Genomic DNA, 24,405 nt, shown 5'->3' with positions numbered 1-24,405 from the left:
ACAGTAGGGGACTGGAACTCAGTAACTTAATCTGCAAAGGCTCTTTTTAGTGAAGCCCACAATTAACCCAGTGCATCTATTTCCAGTCACGGAACTGTGACTGAAATTAGTATGTTTGACAAAAAATTTTCATTTCCATTTCAGAGAACTGGTATTTTATTGATAAATTCACAACAATTCTGGAGAGTTTAAAATATTTGTTTTAAAGGCTGTGACACAATTCTTACCTTCCATTGAAGAGTAAGAGAATTTTTGGTCCGATTTGTTATCCTGGGCAGATTTGGAGTATCAGGTTCACAACTCACTGTGGTAAAACTCTCTGCTTCTGAAGGGCTCCCCTTTACACAGTTGCATTCTACTTGGACTCTAAAGTGGAAAAGAGTCAATAACATTTTGCTTCAAAATGTGTACATATAATCTCCAAAGAAAAGTGAGTATTCAGAATGAAGGTACTGCCTTGTTGCTTCATTATTAAAATATCACTGTTATAAATAAATAACTGGGGAAACACCTTGGTCAATAGAAGTAATGTGAAAGAAAAATCGTTTACTTTGGATGTACATCATTACCATCAGTCAGCTTTAGTCTCACAATTATATTTGAATTATGTCTGCCGTTAGTTGTACTTTGGTTGGGAAATAATGGCAACATTTTGCAGACTCATTATACAGTGTAGACATATTGATATTATGAATAATTCTGCACATGCTTTTGTCAGATGAACACAATGAAGCTGTTGATACATTTTCAGAGTCTCCTCTGCATTCCTTCAAGACCTTGCTGAGTGTGTTCATCCTGTGCTCTCCTTTAGGAAGGCTATGAATTAACTCTCCACCTACTTCATAAGAGTGCATTCTTGCTTCTGTCTCAAAGAGAAATGGTTTATTTTTTCAAACAGCTTGTCTCCAAAAGGAAATATGCTATTATCTTCTGGCCTCTCCCCGCCCCCTAACCTGTGTAGCTACATCTTGTCTCTTCCTTGGATTAATAGCATGTTACTTTATTCTGATTCATCTGTTTCTTTGAAAGAAAAAAAACAAAACCCCAAAACCCATCCTTTCCTCTGGTCATAGATATAAGACCTAGGTCGCCAACTTATGAAGATTCAAAAATCATTATCCCTACCACAAGAGACTAAAGTCTGTCCCTATCTTTCTTATAAGACCCCTAAAGTACTGAAAGGCCACAAAATGTCTCTTTGGAGCCTTTGCCAGGCTGAACAACCCCAACTGTGTCACCCTGTCTTCACAGGAGAGGTGCTCCAACCCTTTGACTGTTTTAGTGGCTTTCCTTTGGCCCCACTCTAACAGGTCAGCATCCTTCCTGTGCTGAGAACTCCAGAGGATGCAGTACTCCAGGCAGGGTGTCACCAGAGCAGAGGGGCAGAATCACTGCCCTTGACCTGCTGTCCATGCTGTTTTTGATGCAGCCCAGGATATAGTCGGCATTCTGGGCTGTGAGAGCACACTGCCAGGTCATTTCCAGACTTCCATCCACCAGGAAGGACCCCATATCCTTCTTGGCAGGGCTGCTCTCAATCCTTTCATACCCCAGCCTGTATTGATACCCAGGGCTCCCCTGACCCAAGTGCAGCAGCTTACACTTGGCCCTGTTGAACCTCATGAACTTATGCAGAAACCACGGGCCCACCACTCAAGCTTGTCCAGGTCCCTCTGGATGGCATCCTGTCCCTCAGGCACATGAACTACACCACTCAGCTTGGTGTTAGTTGATGAGAGTGTATTTGGTCCCAACTGTCTGTGTCACCGATGAAGATATTAGGCAGTACTAGTCCAATACAGACCCCTGACAGACACCATCTGGACATTCAGCCATGGACCAGTACTCTCTGAATGTGACCATCCAGTCAACTCCTCATCCACCATGAGTCCATCCATCAAGTCCATATCTCTCCAATTAAGAGAGAATGATGCTGGGGAGGACTGCCTCAAAGGCCTGACAGAAGTCCAGATAAATGGCATCTGTAGTCCTTCCCTTGTCCACTAATGTCACTCCATCATAGGCTGCTAGGCTGGCTAAGCAGGACTTGCCTTTGGTGAAGCCATGCTGGCTGTCTCCAATCACCTTCCTGTCCTCCAGGTGCCTTAGCACAGTTTCTACGGTCATCTGTTTCATGATCTTCCCAGGCACAGAGGTGAGGTCCCCAGGGGCTTCCTTTCTAGTCTTCCCAGGTAGTTCCCAGTCTTCCTTTCTACCATTTAAAAAACCATGGGTGGGGTGTTTCCCTTTTTCCAGTCATCCAGGACTTCACCTGGCTGCCATGACTTTTCAAATATTATGGAGAATGGTTTGGCAACTGCATCAGCCAATTCTCTCAGGACTCTTGGGTGCATCTCATCAAGTCCCACAGACTGATGTTCAGGTTCCTCAGGTGGTCTCAAACGTGCTCCTTTCTTACTGTGGGAAGGATTTAGCTTCCCCAGTATCCATCTTGCAGTCCATCCACTTGACAGGAGTGGGAAGAGAGCTAGTCAGCGAAGACTGAGGCAAAAGAGTTGTTGAATACCTCAGCCTTCTCCTTTTCCATTGCTACCAGTTGGCTAGTTGTGTTCCTAAGGGGGGAAATGCTTTCTCTGACATTCCTTTCTGGCTGACATAGCTACAGAAGCCCTTATCAGTCTTTGCAATCCTTGCCAAGCTCAGCTCCAAATGACTCTCCAGTATTTAAAAACAAAGAGGGAAGAAGAACACCTAACCACATCTTTCCAAACTTGTTTCTTCTGACCTCCTGTAGCAGCAAATTCTGCTAGAAGGGTAGAATTACACTGAGCTAAGGCCATACTTTTTAGCACACATGGGGTCAGGTTCACTGATCTACTGCAGCAAAGCAAGAGCAATGTAATGTGGCCTTCAGGTGACCAGCAGAGAGCATCTTCCTGTGCAAGGTACTTCCCTCTGCTGCCTGTGGAAAATTTAGAGAAAGCACCACCTGTGCCTGGCTCCAAGGACCGAAAAAGGTCACTGTGTTGGCATGAAAAAAAGAGTATGGAAGTAGGATAGGGGTGCACTAATCATCTCTTACATTTTCCAAAATGGACTGAGTGGTCAACTAAGCTAAAAATGTCGATTTGTGACCCAAATGAGGGTGAGAAATGGTAAAAACAATCACTGGAGACTTATGCAAATACACAGATACAATGAAACTTATAAAATAATTCCACTGAATTTAATGACGAGAAAAGGAGATACTTACTTTGCATGGTAATCAGTTGCTGGCCTGAGATCATTTACAGTAACTTTATTTTCTTCTCCACTGGAAAGAGACACAATTTTGTTAAAGACTATTTCAGAATACCATACATTTATAAAAATCACATATATCATCTAACCCACTCACCTAACACATCTTCTATGAAATGTATTTGCTAAAAGTTTAACTCTCTTGCTAAATATAGTAAAATGTAAATGCCTTTATCTTTGAGTTTTAGAGGCTTTTTGCATTAATCCTGTTCTTTTGCCCTGGTGGTTTTGGGGCAACCTTTTGTTTGCTTGGTGGTTTTTAAAAGTAATTATTATTTTCCTCTACTGAGTAAGACAAGCTGCATGTGTATGCATGTATGCTATTACACAAAAACCCCATTGAAGCACTGGGGCCTACAGAAACTCAGTTCAGCCTTGTAAAAACCATTACCTAAAACTGTATCTGACTGTATATACCTACTTGTTAGAGCCTGCTGAACAGGAAAAGCACCTAAGTAACAATGATTAGTTTTCTTTTGCTGACATCAGCTTATGTTAGCAAAGCTCATTTCTTTTCCTCTAGTTTTTAGAATAGGGATATCCAAGTTGTGATTCCAGGAAATCCAAGGAAGGTGCCTATGATAAACTAGCTAGAGGCAAAAGTTTATAATTAGTAGGAGAGTTCTACACCTTTAAGGCTAAATTTTACTGTCATGTTTCTCCAAGTTGCATAAAACTGATTCAAGACCACTGTGTTAGGAATGAAACAATGGAGGAGTTTTGTTTGCTTTGCTGCGGCCGTGAGTTGTGTTCTGTGTGAATTTACTTACTTTTTTCATATATAGGACAAATATGAAGAGGAACTTTAGGGAAAGGAGAAGTATATGCTGACACGAATAATGATAAATACAATTTGCACTTCTCACTAGTTGCATATCTCAGGATTTGAGAATTCATGGTTTCTAATGAAGCTGGTTGAAGTATAGTAAAGTGGTATTACAACATGCATCCAACATGTATGAACAAAGTCTTTACATTTCAACTGATGGCAGAGACTTCAGTAATAAAACAGAACAAATTCTACTGAAAAAAGTAGCTAATTCAAAAGAGCAGTTGGACCAAACTGCTAATTATTTAACTCTCTAGACAACAAGCATATTCTAAATGAGGTTTTAAGCTACATTACTCAATGAAGTGACAATTAAATAAAAATAATGAACACCTACACGTATACAGTTTTGTACTTTCCATCTTTTCCAGTACTTGAAATCATCACTTCGTAAGTATAAACCTCTGGCATGTCGTTCTTTTCGGTGTCTTCTCTGGTATCACTGGATGGAGGGGACCACATAAGCAGTGCTGTTCTTGCCTGAATATCCGATACCTGCAGAAACACGACTTTTCAGATCTCTGCCATTTAAGTGCTATTGTATATAAACACTACTTTGCCACAAAGGATCAAATAAGAGAGATGAAAATAATATACCATTGGTGAATCGGATTATTTATACTGATACAATAGCCCCTAACTAGTTTTCACAGATGGAATCAGGCTGGAAATACAAGGAGTGCCAAGAGAAAACCACAATCCTGGGCATGGGGCTGAGGGCAGAGACACCTCTCGGTACCAAACGCCACCCAGTGGGCTGCTGAAACACGGACTGAAGTGATGGTGAAGCACAGGAGACGGCACAGCACACCCTGGGACATTGGGCACTTCCTTAAACCATGCTCAGGCACGTATTTCTTTGAAGTCAGGGGAATATGAGGGTTTTTTTTAAATACCTTTTTGCCAACTCATTTTTCTTAAGAAGAAAAAAATAAAAAAATATACCTAGAGAGAGAGAGAGATGAAGGCATGCTCACAAGGTCCATGTGCATATACACAAATATACACAAGAAGAATTCCTATGGTGGTGCTTGCCTGCACAGCTCACCCTTTGCAGAAAGGCCTGGGTAGCAACAGCTGGTGTGACAGAAATACGAGCATAAGCAGTGTGTGTGAAAGCAACACCTCCAACTGCTCAGCAAGTGTTTGCCCCAGCAGAGTAATCATGCTAAAGGCAGTGACTCTCAGGTGGTTTAAACAGAAACAGGGAATCGCAAAGAGACCTCTGAAACACAGAAGTGCTCAGCTTCAGCACGAACATTTGTAACAGAGGCAAAAGATGCTGGAGTGGTACACAGCAATGACCAAAACCTGACAGCGTAAGAAATTGCCCTGCCATAACTGTTTCCTCCATCCAGGCCTGATGGATGCTGTGAGGAGCTGCACCTCAGCTGGTGGGACAGCAATCTGGGGTGCAGCAGACACAGACCCACAGTTTGGGTGTGTGCATGTGACCTGGTGGAGAGCTTTCTGAATGGCCTGTGGATTAGCAGATTGTAGGGAACAGATATTAGGGAACAACACAGGTACGTGGAAAGCTACTAAAGCACCCTTGTCTCCCAATGGAGACCCATGACTAGGGGCACCCAAACTTCCAGAGAGTGGGTGCTACTTGAAACCCACGTGTGCTGCAAGGGGCTGGGGATGCTCATGTTTCTGTAGGTGAGTGCACTGGTGCATGCAGGTGATTACAAAGTTTTAGGATCTTTTATAGAAGGATGCCTATAATTTTATGGGTGTTTAGAAATATTGCACATCTGCTATTGTGTTGCACCCACCTATTTTTTACAATAATTTTATAAAAGAACAAAAACCACATTTCATTACACAAAATGACTACTTTTACAATATGACTGTAATATATATCTATTTTGGGAATAATTGTTTTTACAAATCTATCACCTGAGTATCAGAATTAAAAAGCTATCCTCCCAACTAGTGTTCTGAAGTTGCTATAATCTGCTGAACTAAAAACCTGAACAGGTCAACTTAAAAAATGGAGTAAAGGGACATGACTTACTGATAACAAACTGAAAGGAGGGGGAAAAAATCAAACAATGAGCCTCAACGTCTTGGAAATAATATCCCTGAACTCTTATGCAGTAATAGGACTGTGTATCATACCCTGGAAGGGATCAGATGTTAGTAGGACTACATGCTGAAGTTCTTGGGAAATACAATTCAAAGTGTGGTAAGAAAAATTCCATTATTATCTTGATGCAATCACACACCAGACTAGCACTATCTACAACCACTTCACTAAAATTCTAGCATTTCTGGAAGTCTCTGGACTTGTAAGCATCTGATAAACACAACCTCTGACAATCTTAACCCCAGCCTCCTGAGTTGTAGAAGGTGGCAGGAGATCTGGAAGGAAAGAAATGTAGGTTCCTTGAGGGCCTGCTGTGCTTCAGGATTAGTAGATCCATTCTAAAATATCTGTTCCCACAGTTAGCTACCTTAAGAGCTGATTTTTTTCCCTAATGTCCAGGTAGTGTCTCTGTTACCATCAGCCAAGCCTACTAGTCCTCACCACCATGAGCATTGTATCTTCCCTTCTGTTCTGTAGTTGTTTCTCATGTATTTGAAGACTGCTAGCATTTGAGTTTCCCCTCATCAAATCTCTGATCATTCTCACTGTTCTTGGTATCTCCTACCAATTCATTTTCTTAAGTGCTTTACCCAGAACTGCATATACCATCCCATCTAATGCTTTGCTAATGCTGAACTGTCTTATGCACCTGACAGATGACATTTCCTTCATACATCTTAGTCTAACTTTGTGTACACCAGGTAAGTAACATTGTTGGTATGAATGAGAGGTGGCATTACAACTTCTATTGAGTTTGTGAGGCAAGGTTTTGGTAGGGGGACTGGGTGGGGGGCTGGGTGGGAGGCTACAGGCGTGGCTTCTGTAAGAAGATACTGGAAGTTTCCCTCATGTCTGACAGAGCTGATGTCAGCTGGCTCCAAGATAGCCAAGGCTCAGCCCAGCAGCGACAGTGAAAGCATCTCTGGGATAACAGAATTAAGAAGGGGTGAAAAAACCCAACTCTGCAGAAGAACAACTGCAGACAGAGAGAGGAGTGAGAACAGACACGAGAAACAGCCCTGCAGACACCAAGGTCAGTGAAGAAGGAGTGGGAGAGGGGCTCCAGGCACTTGAGCACCTATTACCCTGCAGCCTGTGGTGCAGACCATGGTGAGGCAGACTGTTCCCCACAGCCTGTGAAGGTCCACAGTGGAGCAGACATGCACGTGCAGCCTGTGCAGGAGCCCACGCTGGAGCAGGTGGATGCCTGAAGGAGGCTGTGACCCCATGGGAAGCCTGCACTGGAGCAGGCTCCTGGGGTAGGACCTGTGGCCCTGTGAAGGGAGGAGCCCAAGCTGGAACCAAGTTTGCTAGCAGGATTACGATTCTGAGTGGGACCCACACTGGAGCAGTCTGTTCCTGAAGGATGGCATTCTGTGGGAGGGACCCACACTGAAGCAGTTCATGAAGAACTGCAGCCTGGGGGAAGGACTCATATTGGAGGTGAATTCATGGAGGAACTTTCCACTGTCTACTGGAACAGGGAAAGAATGTAAGGAGTTCTCCCACCAAGAAGCCACAGTGGGGGAGAAGGTAGAGAATTTGGGAGTGAAGTCGAGCAAGGGAAGAAAGGGAGGGTTGGGGAAAGGTGTTTTTAAGACTCAGTTTTATTTCTCATTACCCTACTCTCATTTGACTGGCAATAAATGAAACTAATTTCCTGTCTGTTTTTCTCCCCTGACAGTAATTGCTGAGTGATCTCTCCCCATCCTTACCTTGACCTGTGAGCCTTTTGTTCTATTTTTTATCCCCTGCCCAGCTGAGGAAAGCAACAGAGTGGCTTTGGTGGGCACCTGGCATCCAGCTAGGGACAAGCCACCACAGATCTTATTGGAATATTAAAAGATTAGAGGTTTCAACTGTTCACTACAGAGAGAGCAAGGAGCGTGGGAGGGAGATCAAAGAGAACATTAAACACTACAGACTAACGACAACTCATAGGACTTTGACCAGTAAAATTAAACTCAGAGTATTAGCGGAAATCATTATATATCAACAAGCATCAACAGAGAACAGGGTAAAATGGTCTTTAAGTCTCTGACTGGATGAAAATGATCCCAAATTACTTCCCTGGCATGGCACAAGGTTTCTTGGCGAACTCATGCAAACCTTCTAGAAGACTTGTAAAATAACAGATGATAACTGTTAACACTGTAACTGTAACAACAAAGAAGCTTTAAGTACCAAGCTAAAAATCAGTGACTATGTAGGTTGTTCTGGTTGTTTTAATGACGACGTAGGCTGCTCTGGCTGTTTTACTTTGTGTAAACAGACTATGAGACTAAATATATTATGAAATGCTGAAGCATTGCCAAAACTTAAAAGCAACAGTCAGTGGAACCAGAAATGCAATGGGAAAAGTATTCACAGAGGTTGGAAATTAAGGACATCCTAATGGTGCATAAAAAGCCCCAGTGTATAAATCCAGTACAAATTATTTGTCATGTCCACGCACACACACTCAAACAAGAGGTGGGCACATCTTCATTAGCAATCCAGCTTGCAAAAGTGAATGTCCTTGTTAACTATATTACACACGCCACTTAGGTCAAACGAAAGAGCAGTCTTAGCATGTGCAATCTGGATTACATTCACAGTGATGCTGGATACTCAACTGAGTGTGGGGCATGACATTCTACAAGTCCACAAACATACACAGAACCACAAAATACGGTGCCCTCCAAAGGGACTTACATGCTATATAGACAACCCTCCAATTATGAGTTCCTATTCCCTCTTCTTCTTAAATACTCAGCCTTCTGTGCCATTCTTCATTTTGCTTTTGCCTTTTCAGGTCCCCTCTTCTTTTCTTTTGCTTGCTTATTTGATTAACACACACGACAGCTGGTGGTGACTCTGCTCAAATGCTGAGGAACTCAGCATGGTGCAATCTGCAGAACTACTCCAACCTACATCTGGCTATAAAAAATTCAAGACCTCCTTAAGTAGAAGGGTTGTTTGGTGGTAGTATCATGTTACCAACTTGACTTAACACTGTCATGTATGAAAGGATAGGGGATCCATAAAAGGAGAGGTTAAAGAAAATAAAATGTATTAGGAGTCTGGAAGTAGCAAAACTTATGTACCCCATACTGTATAGAACTGAAAGATGCATGTGAATGATGCATACAACGGAGACCACCATCTGATTTAGATGTGCATGCCCTGGATCTGGGCACTGAGACACAGGTTAGCACAGAAAGGTCTTCAGCATTATTCCAGGCTTTCTGGAGCAGGATAAGGTGCAATGGACAGTATACTAGACAGCATCCTGTATGATCATCTGATCATATAACCACCACCACAGCCAGTACTGCCAGTGGCAGCACTGTTCACCCACAGAACAGAGTGCTGACAATCCATCAGAACCATAATCCAGTGAGTGCTTCAACCAAAACTATAAAAAACCTGCAGGAATATTTCTGATAAGAGCTACAAACAGAAGGTGTGAAAATAATAATCTCCTGGTTTGCTTGTGGGAGCATGAGGAAAACATTTCCTTGATAAAACTGTAGGAGGGTTGCTTGTGATCCTGCAAGGCCTAAGTAGGCAACACAGACTCCTATGAAATCACACCCCACTGCCCCAAACTGCAACATCAGCTAGCCCTCCACCCACTCACAGCCCTGACAGTCCCTTGTCTTCATAAAGCATAAGCCTCTCCAAGTGCTGGCAGTTTGGCCTTGTGTACACTATGCAGTCTGTAGCAGACCCCCCACTGCCTGTGCCTGTGATGTCTTCTGAGGTCTGCAGAGATCACTTGTAGGCACACAGCTACATATAATGTCATTCAAGCAAGGACATGGTAGGGAAGGCAAACAGAGTGCTTGCCTAAAAGGTATGATGGTTGAGTTGGGGTGGAAGAAAGTGAAAGAAAACATGACAGTAGTGGCACTCCATTGCTTTTCCCTATGTTATTAACAACACAGCAGATGACCACACCTGCTGATCCACAGTTCTCAAAGTCTCATTCAGGAAGCTCAGAGTTCCCCTTGGCAATGCAGCCACTGATAACACTCCAGCTTGGACAGCATTCTGTATGCCCTGCCCACTGACAGAGGATTGCACACTTCTAGAGAACTGGTCCCTGTATTTCTAGTCAGAACAGAAAGTGTCATCCAGGTTGTCATGTATTAGTAATGGATTAGTTATGCTAACCTATTCATTAGTAATGAATAGTATTTTCAACAGCAAATAACTCCCTTAAATGCTTTCTGGCATTATCTTACAGCAAGCCTAGACAGAGCCTTCAGATCCCCTGCCAAAGTCTCTACTGGCTGATCCACCAGAGTGATAGCAATAGGTGTTTGCTAACAACTGAGGAGTGAGATGCACAGCTGGGCAGCAAAAAAAACCTCTGCTGGCAAGACTTTGCTGGTTCAGATGTAGACATACATTCAATTCTTACAGCCATAAATTCTTCTGCCCCTTTCTCCAGCCTCTTTGAATCTGGTCCTAATCAACAGTTCTTAATTTCAGTCAGTACTCTTTGTTTACTCCACATCATACTTCAGCCCTTTAGCATCTCAACAGAGTTCTGGTATCCTTGTTTCACCAACCTTCATCCTTCTCAGGTGGTTTTAGTCTCTTGACACTATTGCCCACTACCCCCCCACCGCCCTGTCTTACTAACAAGACTTTCACCACCATTTCATTATCTGTCTGCTTGTAAAAATAACAAACAGAAAAGTTACTAGCTCTCCATCTTTTTCTTCCAATAGTTCACACTTACTATTCTGTTTGTTCCTGGTCTCATTCTCTCATCTCAGACTTCTCATCTATTTTAGATCTCCCTTTGGACTTGTGCTCCTTGTCAGAGCTCTCTTACCCACTCATTTCCTTTCTCCCTGAACCTTAATATCCTTAAGCTTTTTTTTTCTGTCTCAGTTTCTTCTCCAAAAACTCTTTTTATTGTCCTCTCAACTAGGTGCAATTGCTACTGTTGTCTTCTTAAGTGCTACTGAACTTGACAGTCCCAGCTACCATCTACAGCAACAGCCAGGATGAGCTAACTCCTCTCCATTTCTTCGACTCAGCTCTCTCAACCATGTTTTGTAAGATTTGATCCAGCCAGCTTCCACCTCCATGCTGCTTAGCCACTAAAGACACATGGGCACTGAAGACACATCAACCTGTTCTGATGCTTGGACACAGCAGCACACCATGCATTCAGGTCTTCCACTACAATTACAATCCCTGCTCAGCCCTTGCAGAACCACAGAATCACAGACTGGTTGAAGCTGGAAAGGACCCCTGGAGGTCATCTGCTCCAACCCTGCTGTTTGTTCAAGCAGGATCATGTAAAAACAGCTGCCTGGAACGACATCCAGACAGCTTTTCAGTATCTGCAAAGAGGGGAGTCTCCGCAAACTGTCTGGGCAAGTTGTGCCAGAGCTGTCATTTTCACAGTCAAAAAACATTTCCTGATGTTCAGAGGTAACCTCTTGTGTTCCAGTTTAGGCCCATTGGCTCTGGTCCTGATGCCAGCCACATTGAAAAGAGCCTAACTCCATCCTCTGTACTTGCCTTGCAGATACCTGTATACATTGGTAAGATCCCCTCTGAGCCTTCCCTTCTCTGGGCTAAACAGCCTCAGCTCTCAGCGTCTCCTCCTCAGGCTAAGGAGCAACACATGAAGGAAGAATCAAGACTAGGGCACTAAACTGGGGCCAGGTTGCCTGGGAAGTGAAGGAACAAGGTATGTAGCTGATGAATAGAGGAAGTAGCTGATTGACTGGACAAACCCATGGCAAGTTCTTCCTGGAGTTTCAGTTGTACGGACTACTGTACAATGGGGAACACAAACAGTTTTTACTCAGGCAAGATGGTGGACCGAGGACTACAGTGCAGATTTCTGGAAAACCTCTGCAAAACCATACAGAAAGGTTAGGATCAGGGAAGATCCAGATGATGAAAGAAAAAGACCACAGGCCTGCTCTAAAATGCAAGAAACTACTGAATTTGGCAACTGCGTTTTAAAGAGTATCTACACAAAAAAATGAATTAGTCTTAAAACGGTAAAGAGATCAGTAGATTTTGAAGTAAGTAAGTCAGAAGCCCACTGGTGACAAATTTTACATCTCTCTTCTCTGGAGGTGCCAAAGTTTCTTGAAGAGAAATATATTTTTTCATCTACTTGACAAATAAGATTTTGCAAACACTCATTTTTAGCGAGGTTTCCTAAACCTCACCAGGTGTCCCTTGTGACTAGAGATATGTGGTCTGTAAAACTGTTTCCTGAACAGTTAAGACTAAATAAAGTTACAAGAAACAGAACAGATTTTACAGTAAAATATGTTAAGCACCATCTTCCATTAAGCAGCACCATTATTATACTGGCAACATTACAATCCCTTTCTATATATATTTTTCATAATTCTGCTAATACTGAGATTCACGGAGTAGCCAAGAAGAAGTATCAAGACAATTTTAGCTTCATAAATGTTAATACTCTAAAAATTACTTTGCTTGCGTATATTTCAGGGACTGGGAGTGAATTTGCTTTAGTGTGAAAAGTTAAAGTTCCTTTAAACTTGGGAAAGAGAAAGGATGTATAACTGAGTAAAATACCAACAGATACATTCTGATTTTATGGAAAGCTTTTGTTACTTACCACTGGCTTGGCTATATTAGAAAGAAGTGCTTCCAGTGCTTTTGTTTCTTCATCCTTTTCTTAAAAAACAAAATCAAAGCAAACAAGAAGTACCCATGAATATTGTGACTTGACAATGAAATAGCTCTTCAAAATCTACAACTGCACACAGATGAAAGTATTTATAAAACAGAGCACCTTGCTAACTTGCATTCATCTAGGTAACATAAAACTAAAAAAGCACACGAAGATGTTGTCAATATGAAACTATTTCTAATCTGTCCTATGATTTATGGAATACAGAAATCCCGGTTATATTTTATTAATGTGTAACTTTAAACAAACTACTGCTCTGCAGAACTTAAGATCTTGGACGACATACTTCCCACAGATTTCTCTTTGGCTGTAGATGCAGCCAAGTTACAGTAGCTTCAATATGTTACTGCACATCAGCTGAAGCCCACTGGTAACACTGCTGGCCTCCCTCAATTGCAAGGGAAACAATCTAAGGTGTTTTGTTTCAGCTGAAGGTATAGCCAAGCTCTATAAAGGACTCTTAGTATATAGAAAGTGTTTTACGTACTCTCTCACACACTATTAAAATTTTATTATCTCGATAGTGTACTACTCAGTTTTGATGGTGTGGCCAGGGATTTTTAATTCACTTAACGTGTCTTATATGAAACACAAAAAACCCCCCCAAAAGTGATAAAATTCTTCAAAAATCACAGAATAAATCCATATATAACTTTGTTTCTAAGATGGTTTATGCTGTTGAAACTAACTGAATGCTTCTCTGACTTCTGTTTGACAAGTCAAAGTCTCAGTACACAACTCTCCCCAATGTCTTCTGAATTAAGTAATTTTGAAAAGTGGACTTCTCCATTTTTCATGTAAAACACTTCAAAAGAAACCATTAACATAATTTCTGTAACATATGTAAGCAACAGCACATTTTATCACCTGTGCCTTGGTAAAGTCAGCTCGCAAATAAATACCAACTAACCGAACGTAAACTGAAACCAAGACAAATGTGACTCTAGAACTACACTGAAAAGTATTTACTGACGTTTGGAGCAACAGTTCCCAATTTCTGACTTCAGATTGTATCTCAAAGGTGACCTTTAGCATTCAGTTTTTACAAAGTACCATCTACACATATTTTTAAACCGCTCTCATAGGCTGACGTTTCCCGGTTTTGATTAGATGTGCTTTCATCACAGTCTCTCTGGTTTACAGCAATCTAATATACATTGGCATAAAATTATCATCTCAAAGCAAACTTCACTGAGCTGAGAAAAATCGTGTTTTCTTTCCCTCAGTCTCAGCAGTTACAGCTTCCTATTCTGAGAAAGCTGTTCTTGGCTGGGATAAAAAGCCTTTGATGTGTTCAGAATCTGAATGGCTATGCCAATGCCCTCAAAGTTGCACAGTGACACATCTTCAGATTTGACACCGAAGACGACCAAGACTGAGTTCAGTCCCTCTGTGAGATCACAAGTGAAATAAGGATATTAACAATAAGCACACTTCCTATGACAGTGTCCCAGAAAACATGAATTCCCATGGACTAATGTGAGGACAAGTCTTTTTCTACAAGGGCCTTTCATTAAAGAGTAGGTAGGGACAGGCATTATGTGCATTTTATATAACAGCAGTAGCTCTTTTACAAAATATTCTTCTTTAACAAGCTGAATGTAGGTTCCCTGTATCAGACACCTGGCTCTTTCCATGTTTTCTGCAATATCAAGCAGGCCATCAATATTCAGTGACTTCTTAAAATGCAAGCACTAGTAACTCTGGGCAAAGCAGAGATTTTTCTTTAATCTGTGCTATGAAGTATGACTCAGTATTTTCTCAAATTCACATGGTGACTTCCATTTCAGTCATTTTTATCCTCTCAGGCCCATCATTCCAATGCGATGAGCAGGTCAATTGTCCTTAACTCCATCCTATGTAAGGCAGGGCAGTTACAGGCTACTGCTCAACTTCACGACTGTCAAAGTGTGGTGTTTATCTACAAATGCTGTGCTCAGCCAGACACTGAACTTGCATCATACATTTACATGTGTGTGTGTGTAGACATTACTTTTGATAACGCTTACCTTCTACTTCAGTGTCCGTCTGAGAACTGCTTTTTCCGTTACCCAAAGACTTGCTTTTGGTAGAACCTGTGCTTATACCAGCTGCATCTTGTCCTTTTGTAAGGCCATTATGCTCACTTGTAGGAGAAGGACATTTCTGAGGAGATGATGGAGGACTGTTTAACTTATCCTTCTGACTTCCGTGTCGATCTTTTAATTTCTTTTGTAACCTTTCATATGTTTTACTAGATCGTTCATCTCTAAAGTTGGATCTTCCATGAGCAGGCAGAGTATCTCCATGAAAGAAGAAAAAAGAAATCACTAAGAACAGAATCACAAAAATCTTCTTAAAAATGCTTTGTGTGTTAAACGTGCACTTGTGTTTAAAGTAACATCTCTTCTGCTATTTGAAAACTCAAATGTCCAGCAGGTTAACTGATATATACTAAGTAAAAATTAATAACATGTTAGGAGAGAAGTGCAATCTTTCCTTCTCCCATCTTTTTTCTACTTAAAAATTATTCTTCAAATGTTTCTATAATCTTCCTTGCCCTGTAAGGTACAGGATAAAGTCAATACGGAAAAAATGTGATACTTTATTACACTGGAGGAGGTTCGATCTGTATATATGGCCAGACTTCATGAATGCAGATTTGGGCAGGGCTCTCCCCACATGGGTGTGCCCTTCCAGCCTGTGCAGTGGATTTTAGGTGAGGCACAGCGTGGGCAGAACTGGCCCCACCGTTTAACTCCTGAGGTCCATTTGCCACGGCCGAGCGAGCTCAGACAGTGACAGTGAAGTCCTCAGGACCAGAACCTGCAGCCCCTGGTATTGCCAGGAGGTCTCCCATCCAAGCACTAACCAGGGCTGATCCTGCTGAGCTTCCGAGATCTGATGGGATCGGGTGTCAGGGAGGCATTTATAACTGCCTACAGGTTTGATCTAATGCCAAATAAAAAAAAATCCATTGGTTTCAAGTTTTGGAATGCAACTAGAACCCTTTACTTTAATGATGCTTCAGCAGAAATCAACAGGGACAAAGCCCACGAAAGCACAGAAACATAGACCCTATGATCTACAGAGTAATGAAAAGACACTAAAGACAGTATGGCTAGGTCTGGTAAGTGCACTACACCTGTACACAGGAACCTGAGGCATTGCTGCAGTATCCCCAAAGACTCATCTTTGAGTCACAAAGTGGCTTTAGAAAAAAGTCAGTATCAGACTGGTGAAAATACTAAACTGCAGAATGATGAACTTTTCTGTCCAATTCTAATATTTGTATTCATTTCGGCTTTATGCTTAGAAACAGGTTACCGACTCCAGGCCTTTAAACTATGTGCCACATGGCACCAAGTCTTTCCTCAGAGTAACCCTACCTATGACAAATGGTGAAAGCTGAAATAAAAACAAACATCCTTCAAAACAGCAAAGAATTTTCTCATTTTCTGGTAAGTTGGATCAGCCAGTCAGAAGAATAAGTTCATTATTTGTTATTCTTTATGTGCTAGGAAGTACTGAAACAAGATCAAATAAAAACTTCATTGGAAGGATAAAAATCAAAAAATTAGAGAACTGCTCAGTTTCTGGTTGGTTTTTTTTTTAGATCAGCTTCATTCCCAGAAAGCTTGACAGAGGACTTCTAGACAAGCTGTGACTATTCAGAAATGTGATTTTCACTACCATTTGGGAGTTCAGTGCTTCTGTTAGAGAACTACCATGTTCTATGAGCTGCTGGGGGTTTGTTTGTTCAGTTTTTTTTTTCCTTAAATTTAGATTCCTCATATAGGAGCCTAACTGTTGGCTTTGACTTTTGAAAGCCATAGCTGAAGTCAAAGATCCAAAATTAAAAGTGACATCTGTAGCAAATAAATAATTATAGTACTAGTCCTCTAATTTCCTAAACCCAGTGGCATCTCACATATATATTGAAAACAAAGCAAACACAAAGAATCACACTTTATCAATTTTTAACATTAGCAGTTTTAGCAAACTATCACCAAATCCATATTTAAAGGGATATAACCTGGCAGCAGGAAGCTAAAAAAAATTATTCCATTAAGAAGTACCCTTTATCTTTTATATCTTTAGTTATCATAGTCCAATATCTTAATTTAGCAAACTAAAAGCAAACAACTGCCATCAGGCAATCAGAAAATTAATAAAACTACAAAGAAGCACTGAAAATGTATCTAGCAATGTACTGTTATCAAAGTAGTGCAAGAAAAAATAAAGTACAACTTTGGGATACAGAAACGCTAAGAATACCAGGAAGATCTAGACATTGGTATACTCTTTTCTGGCCACTTTGTACATCATGATCATTTAAGCTCAGCAACTATGTGGAGGCTATTTTTAGGTTATTTTAGTAGTTTCACAGAATGCCGAGAAGCTGTGTTTAACCTTGCCCTCCACAGCTTCTGGCTTTCTAAAAACAGCAACATAGAACTGCTCTTTGAAAGCCTTTCAAGGTCAGCACCTGCCTTATCTAAAGAAAAGCAAGTCTACCAGAAATGTAAATATTAATCTGAAAAGCCAACACCTGAGTCAGGACACATTTTGCCACTAAACCATATTAAAGGCAGATGTTAACAGCACTACCAAAGGCAATTTCAACTACGGTATCAAGTTCACATTAGTGGCACTTGATTACCCAACTGGACTTCAAAGGGACATTCAACTAAATGCGTACAATTTTATGAAAAATGGCGCACTTTTTTCCTTAATCAATACTAAGAATTCCTATTTCATACTTCAAACAGGATACTTGCAAAACATGAGCTCTCTGAACAGGGCATAGGCATGGATTTAAATGCTGAATCACTACAAACACGTTCTGCATGGCTTTCCTGGGCAAACCTATAACTGATACACATACATAATCTGCATATTTAATAACTCATTGAAGAGACAAGTCAAATCAATTAAAAAGAGCTTCTAGAATAATAAGCTTCAGTAAAAACAAGGCTGGTATCCTCATTAAAAATTTTGTGTATGGCTCCCATTCAAGCTGTAAGTCTTGCTTGACAAAGCCCACACAGCAGCAAAACAGACGCTGGAAATGAAAAGAACGTTATTCCCTTTGACAGAAGTTGCAATATTCAATGAGCTACTTACCCACATCCCCATAGACTTGTGAAGTGTGATACTGTGGAATGTACTGCGTTGCCATGTCACCGGCTCCGGTCACAGGTGAGTACATGTGACGTGGTGGAGGGGGGATCATGGTGGGAAGAGGAAGGAAGCCGGGCAGTGGGGGGTGTGGAGGCCTGTGTATTACTGCATGGCCACCAGGATGGAATTCTGGAGCCTGGGGAACCACCACAACCCTTCGAACACCGTTATCCTCAATAACCTGTACAGTGAGAGACACCACATACCAAAGAGAAATGACAGTATGTTTCTACAGAAACTTAAACATAACCAGGAACAGTAAACCCCCTTAATCTGAGGAAAGGAAAACAGGAGAGCCCAAGAAAACAGATACAGGACAACTAAAGGGCTATATATGTTAAATGTATTAACTGCAGAAATGCCATTAATTTCTTGATGCGGTGGGGAAAAATACTGTTAAAAACATCTGATGACATAACAACATCTTATAAACAACCAGGCATATTTATGGCACGAGCCTAGCTCCTCCTCAGGGTACCATTTCCACCCTCATTCACATTGCTTGTATGCTACACTGCTCCTAGGATTTGTTCTATACCAGAACAACTAGACTACTCCCTAGAAACGAACTGGTGAGTTGACACACCTCACTCCACATAAATAGTGAGGAAAAAGGCAAGCAGTGTCTGGTTATTGCCCTGTGCCCAACACTAACGCAGGAAGCACTTGCCATACTGCCCTTGCCGCTGCAGCAGCCATTGTCTGCATCAAACTGTTGGCAAGCAAACTAGCAGGATGGTAGGCAGCCCTCTCAAGACTCCTTCACAAGTCAGAGTAGTCCTAAAAACTTTGGTTTTCTTCTCTCCCATCCCCCTGCCTGTTGAAATGTCTTGCACCCTTAAGGAAGCCACACACTACCCAGAAAGTGGGGGGCTTTGTGGCACAGCCTTGTGAAAAATTAGCAAATGGGAGATGTGATGGGTTTGGTGGAAAGCAGACACAAATTGTACAAAGTGCTGAAGCACAAAATGCTTTTCACTGAATGAGGGTGGATCATCAACTAGACATGAAACAAGGGTGTTCCCTGAATCACCTCACATCATTATTTTCTCTAAATGTTTGGATCAATACTGGTAAATTCACAAAAAATACATGACTGTTGGTGACACCTAGAGACAGTTTTGGCATAATTTGACTTGTGTGTATCATAGTGTCAGTATCTTTAGTGTATGGGATGCCAACAAGTAAATTCTTCTTAATTTCTTAGTAGAATGCTGTAGAACCATGTCACAGCAGAAACTGTAGATGAAGTATTTAGATGAAGTATTTATCCAGAAAAGGGGGAGAAGAAGAACAGAATACCAGGACCATATTCAACAGCATGGGACAATGCAACCCTACAACCTAAGTTTTCACTGGCATTTGAAATGAGGTCATGCACACATACACCAATGAACATCCTTGTGCAACAGGAGCAGATCAGTAGATCTCAACATTTACTGCCAAGCTGCTTTCAATTCCACTGTTTCAGCTTAGCTGTATTGTGCTTGGCTAGATTTAGTCCCGTGCCCCAGTGTGAACACTTCCACCAAATCCAAGACAGAAGGCTGCTTGGAGGATCAGTTTTACCATGTCTCTATTATGGGCTGGAGTGCATCTGGTACAACTGGAATGGAGCTTCTGCTTTGTTTTCTCCAATAGCAATCTAAGTTGGATATCCCAAAACTATCCTGCTAGCTGAACCAGGAAGTGAAGTAGGTCTAGGAGAGTTTCAAAACTTCCCCAGTGTACTGAGAGAGCGAGCTGCATGCCTCTGGTGTAATGGTAGAATGAAGATCTCCACATATGAAGTTGCATTCAGAAGACAATGAAGCATGTACACAACCAAGCTGAACCTACTTTACTGAAATAAATAGAGTAGGAAATTAATATAAATTATCTAAATGAACACAGCTTTTAAACACATATATACCATGTGACTTTAAGAAATGGGTTATTTTCAGTATACAGAAATCGTCCCTTACTGTGGAAGAGTAATTTCATTAAAGACAACACTATTCACATCTGTGTAACCATAGCTGTAAGGTATCCTAAAGGCAGAATTTACTGGCAGCACTAAATACAACTACAGCTTCTCATGTCCAATGAAATTTTGCAAACACACTTTTAATTATTTAAGTCCTTTTTGCCTACAAAACCCCCAAACCACTGCAATTTATTATGATTTTATGAGCCAATTCATACTATGTAAGAGGCAGCTGCCATTAAAAAACAAACAAGCTACTTAATTTATAACTTGTTTCCTTGGATCTACTAATAGTCTAAGTAGCTCAGAAGTAGACACCCAGTTCATAAGAGCAGGGAACTTACGTTTAATACTGTAAAATTAAGAGTCTGATAAGGATGTAACTGCACTTCTAGATTAAACATCTGCTCAATGGTAGGCCTCTAGTGGACAAGTATACAGATAAAAACCCTTCAAAAAGCAGTAAGAGCATCATGCCAAGTACATAAATTTAAGTTAAAAAAGTAAACAAGCTCTCTATTATCCTAACTGTGCTAGCAAAACATGTGGTTCTGGTATAGACCTGTTTGGCTGAGTGAATCAACCAAACATCACTGGAAAACTCACCACTGACAGTGAATATAGACAGCTTAGGGAGGATGAGTAAAGATGTGCTTTCTTTCAGAGTTTTACAACTGCAGTTTCAAAAGAAGAGGAAGGGAAAAACAATGAGCTTATGAACTGCCTTTTAGTTATGTGATATGAGAAAAATAAATCTTTAATTCAGTAATTACCCCCACCTTCTAACAGAGGACAGTATGCTGTATCACTGCCAAGCAGGAACTGAAGCAAGCAGAGGCATAATAGAACTAAATGAAAATGAATAGACAAAAGATGGTTATGTTGAAGTTGTTCTTCCAGGCTGATGGCTTTAGCCATCTAACTGGTTTCCAATTTATCTCAAAATACAGCTGCAGCTGCTGACATTGAAAAATACACTATGCCTGAAGAAACCACGTAAGTTACTTTGCTGGGACTGTATTATGTCTGGGAGAACTCTTAGCACAATGGTGCTAGACTTTCCTGTTTGCAAGACTACTATCCAATCTTCTGGTTTGTAAAAGGAACTTCCATGGCTGGTATATTTTGTACAACACTTCAGAAGGCCTGTAAACTACAGAGTTTCCTGGACTATGGTACTTCTACTCAGATGAAAACAGCAGACTGGAGCTCACAGCACCTGTACTCTGAGCTGGACAGATTTGAGGGACCTTCAGTTCAAAAGTCAGAGTGCTGTGCTAACACAGCTCCTGCCTGCACTAACAAACTCCAATGAAAGGCTAGTGAACAAGCCTCAGCAAGGCCCAGCCCTTTAGCCTCTGATTCAAGCTGTACTCAGAGGAAGGATAAATTAGTTTTAAATATTATTCAGGTTACACAGATTATACAATTTTTTAAAGATGAAGTGCTTCATCATCTGAAGTTAAATACTCAAGAAATAAGGTAATATTCAGAATTTCGCTTATCTCAAAACTTCTTTCAGTTCTTTAAAAATGAATTCTAATAGGAATGAAGACTTTTTACTATGACCTAAAGAGAAATGGACTTTTGTGATTGTTTATAATTCATTTTATTTCTGCCTTTTGGGGAACTCAGCTATGAAGGACACATAGAATCAACTTATAAGCCAACTGCCAACAGATGAAAGATAAAATCACAGTTTCTTTTGCCAGGGGACAATGTTTTTAATGCTGTTCAGATAATTAGTCAAACATACCCTAGACACAGTGGACTTTCTGGCTGCATTTCACATGTTGCACTCTCTTCCTGGTGTACACCATGGGATACACACCAAGTCAGAGGTGCACTGATCACAACAACAGGATGTCTTGAGAGAGGAATGGTATTGATCTGCGCCCCCACAATATGGGGAGTGGTACTGATCTGCTCTAACTTCCAGGTCTGACCTACTAACCCCTGGACTTGTTCTACAGTTGAGGAAAAGAGACAACATCTAGAAGGTCACACATCCCATTATAATACATGTGTCAAAAACAGCCATGAGGAATCATCCTTTTAATCTACTTTAAAGGATGTCCAGGTTATCTTGCTCACATTTAATTTTCAGGCATCTAAATTAGGAATCACACAGCAGTGAAAAAATGAGAGCCCCATTTTAAGATAAGTGGTAGAAACACTTATTTTATGCAAACCTATTCCCAGTGGACAGCTGACATTTTTCCATGTTGTTTGCTGTACTTTTTGAACTGACCTGTTTTACTCCTTATCTGCAGGGAACTTCCCAGATGTGAACTATGTACATGTATAAAATTATATTGCTGTCAAGAGAAAATATCCACTAACACAGAAATCAGTACAGGTCCCGCACAAGGAGCAATCTGGGTTATGACTGTATTTTATATTCTGAGGGCACCTAGCATATTATGATTCTGAACCCAAAAAGGAACTATGCTTGTTGTTGTCATGTATGCAGTTAATATATAACCAAACAGGTACATGCACAGCATGAAAAGTCTCTCATCTCAGAGATGCTGTGGGACATCTCCCATTATTTACTTGCTTGATGACAGTGATTCTGAAACCTGACAAATTATTTTACTAAATTAGCTGTTACTGTTCTACAACCATAATTTGCATGAAGAGAAATAAAATAGGAAACAAATGAAGTGACATACCTGTGGGGCATATCCAGGAGGCACATAAATAGGAGGCACTGAACCATTTGGGGACATCATTGGAACCTGAGCAGGACCTAAGCGGGTTACAGAAATATTCAATATAGCACCATTTAATTATTTGAGAAAGTTGAGAGAACATACTGAACAACAAAGCCTCTGTGAAAAATATACAAGATAACATGGATAAACAAAGGCAATGAACTGTACAGATAAAATTACAGCAAAGGGCACTCTTAGAAATCTAAAAATCAGTTGAACAGAAACAAGCTAAAAAACCCCCTCTGGCAGATATTTCTCCCTTCTCTGTCAATAAGCTCACAGAAGAGCTCACGTCAAAACTCAACAGAAGACAAGTCAAAAGAAGTGCCCCAGGATGAAAAGACAATAGAAGAGACTTTAAAACAGAAACAAAAAAAAATTCAAACAAATTGCTGAACCAGATAGTATTTAGTTAAGTGTTACAAAGAATATGACCTACAAAATTGCTGTTCTGTTACTATGGTCTGATCACCTAAAGTAGTGTCAGTAGCACAGCAGTGGGAGGGAGGTGGCAAACTGGACACTAACTGAAGGTCCCAAGGAAAAGCCAGTGTATCACCAGCTACAGAGTCTGCTCCTACTAACAGGAAAAGTCACGATACCATGATGATCCTTGTACCATGCAAACCACAAAGAATGAAGTTTGGAGACATTTAGCTAAATATGAGACACAATGGGAACTTGTTGAGGTGGCATTTGTAGATAAAAGTATTGCCTGGAAAATCAGATACCTTCAAAGAGCACAGAGATGTTGGATATTTGGAATTTCAAAAAGCTTTTGATAATGCCTCTTAAAGACTCTTAAAGAAGTAATGCTCTGGTTAAAAGGGAAATGGTCTTTTCATGAATACCTGATTTAAGAACAGGAAACTAAGAGAAGTAAATGATCAGCTTTCAAAGTGACTTGAGTGATGCAAGAAGTCCCACCGGCACCCAAAGCACCTGGTCAATGTACTAAACAAAACTTTTGCAAAAGGAACTGAACAGTGAGGTGACAAATTGTTGTCATGTTCTCAGAGAGCTGCAAAGGATGTCACAGCACTCAATGATCAGATGATAAATAAACCAGAAGTAGTAGTGTTACACCTGGACAAAATCAGAAGTATTTATATACAGCAATAAGCCATAAATTAGATGTAAATAAACATACAATGCAGTTACTACCTATATTTCTAAAGAAATACCAGCCAAGTGTTGTTTAGTGGCATTCGCAGAAAGAAAGAGAACATTAAAAATCACTATTAACAGAGAACAAGCAGAAAACATCATTAGGCTGTGATATAAATTCACACTGTACTCTCAGTACCTTGAGCAGTATGTTTGTCTACACCCTTCAAAAAGAACACAGAGAACTAGGAAAGGACACACCAAAAAAAAAAAAAAAGGAAGTTTACAGTGGCTTTCCACCTGTTTACCAGGAAAGATTAAAGAGACCAGGATTCTTCCATCTGAAAATGGTTCAAAGAGCTGGCAGCAGAGAAACAGTAAAAGATCTGTTAAGAACTCCCACTCATAAACTGCCTAAAAATGGAAAGATAGATCATTTATCGTTTCTCATTTAAGAGAACCAGAGATAGTAAATAATTTACCAGGTAAGTTTTAAAACAGATAAAGGGATTTCTTACTAAATGTGCAGCTAAATTGTCTAACTCCTTGCTTTAAGAACACTGCAGAACCTAAAGATTAGGC

At 40.7% G+C, this 24,405-nt stretch overlaps 1 protein-coding gene across 6 annotated transcripts in view; it reads right to left on the bottom strand.

Annotated features, from left to right (window-relative positions):
• FNDC3A (fibronectin type III domain containing 3A) overlaps positions 1–24,405 on the bottom strand; it is a 122,484-nt gene that overhangs the window by 30,407 nt on the left and 67,672 nt on the right. For all 6 annotated transcript variants that reach the window (XM_071551572.1, XM_071551562.1, XM_071551583.1 and 3 more), the window contains 7 exons: positions 22,675–22,751; positions 17,977–18,214; positions 14,880–15,152; positions 12,796–12,854; positions 4,428–4,585; positions 3,215–3,274; positions 228–366 (listed from right to left, as the gene is read on the bottom strand). In XM_071551572.1, coding sequence (XP_071407673.1) covers positions 228–366; positions 3,215–3,274; positions 4,428–4,585; positions 12,796–12,854; positions 14,880–15,152; positions 17,977–18,214; positions 22,675–22,751 — 1,004 coding nt within the window. The remainder of the gene's footprint in view (positions 1–227; positions 367–3,214; positions 3,275–4,427; positions 4,586–12,795; positions 12,855–14,879; positions 15,153–17,976; positions 18,215–22,674; positions 22,752–24,405) is intronic.

Source organism: Pithys albifrons, chromosome 1 (genome assembly GCF_047495875.1).
Source record: "Pithys albifrons albifrons isolate INPA30051 chromosome 1, PitAlb_v1, whole genome shotgun sequence".
NCBI lineage: Eukaryota > Metazoa > Chordata > Aves > Passeriformes > Thamnophilidae > Pithys > Pithys albifrons.
Note: the sequence above shows the minus strand (reverse complement) of the source record. Positions and strands in the feature narration are given on the sequence as shown.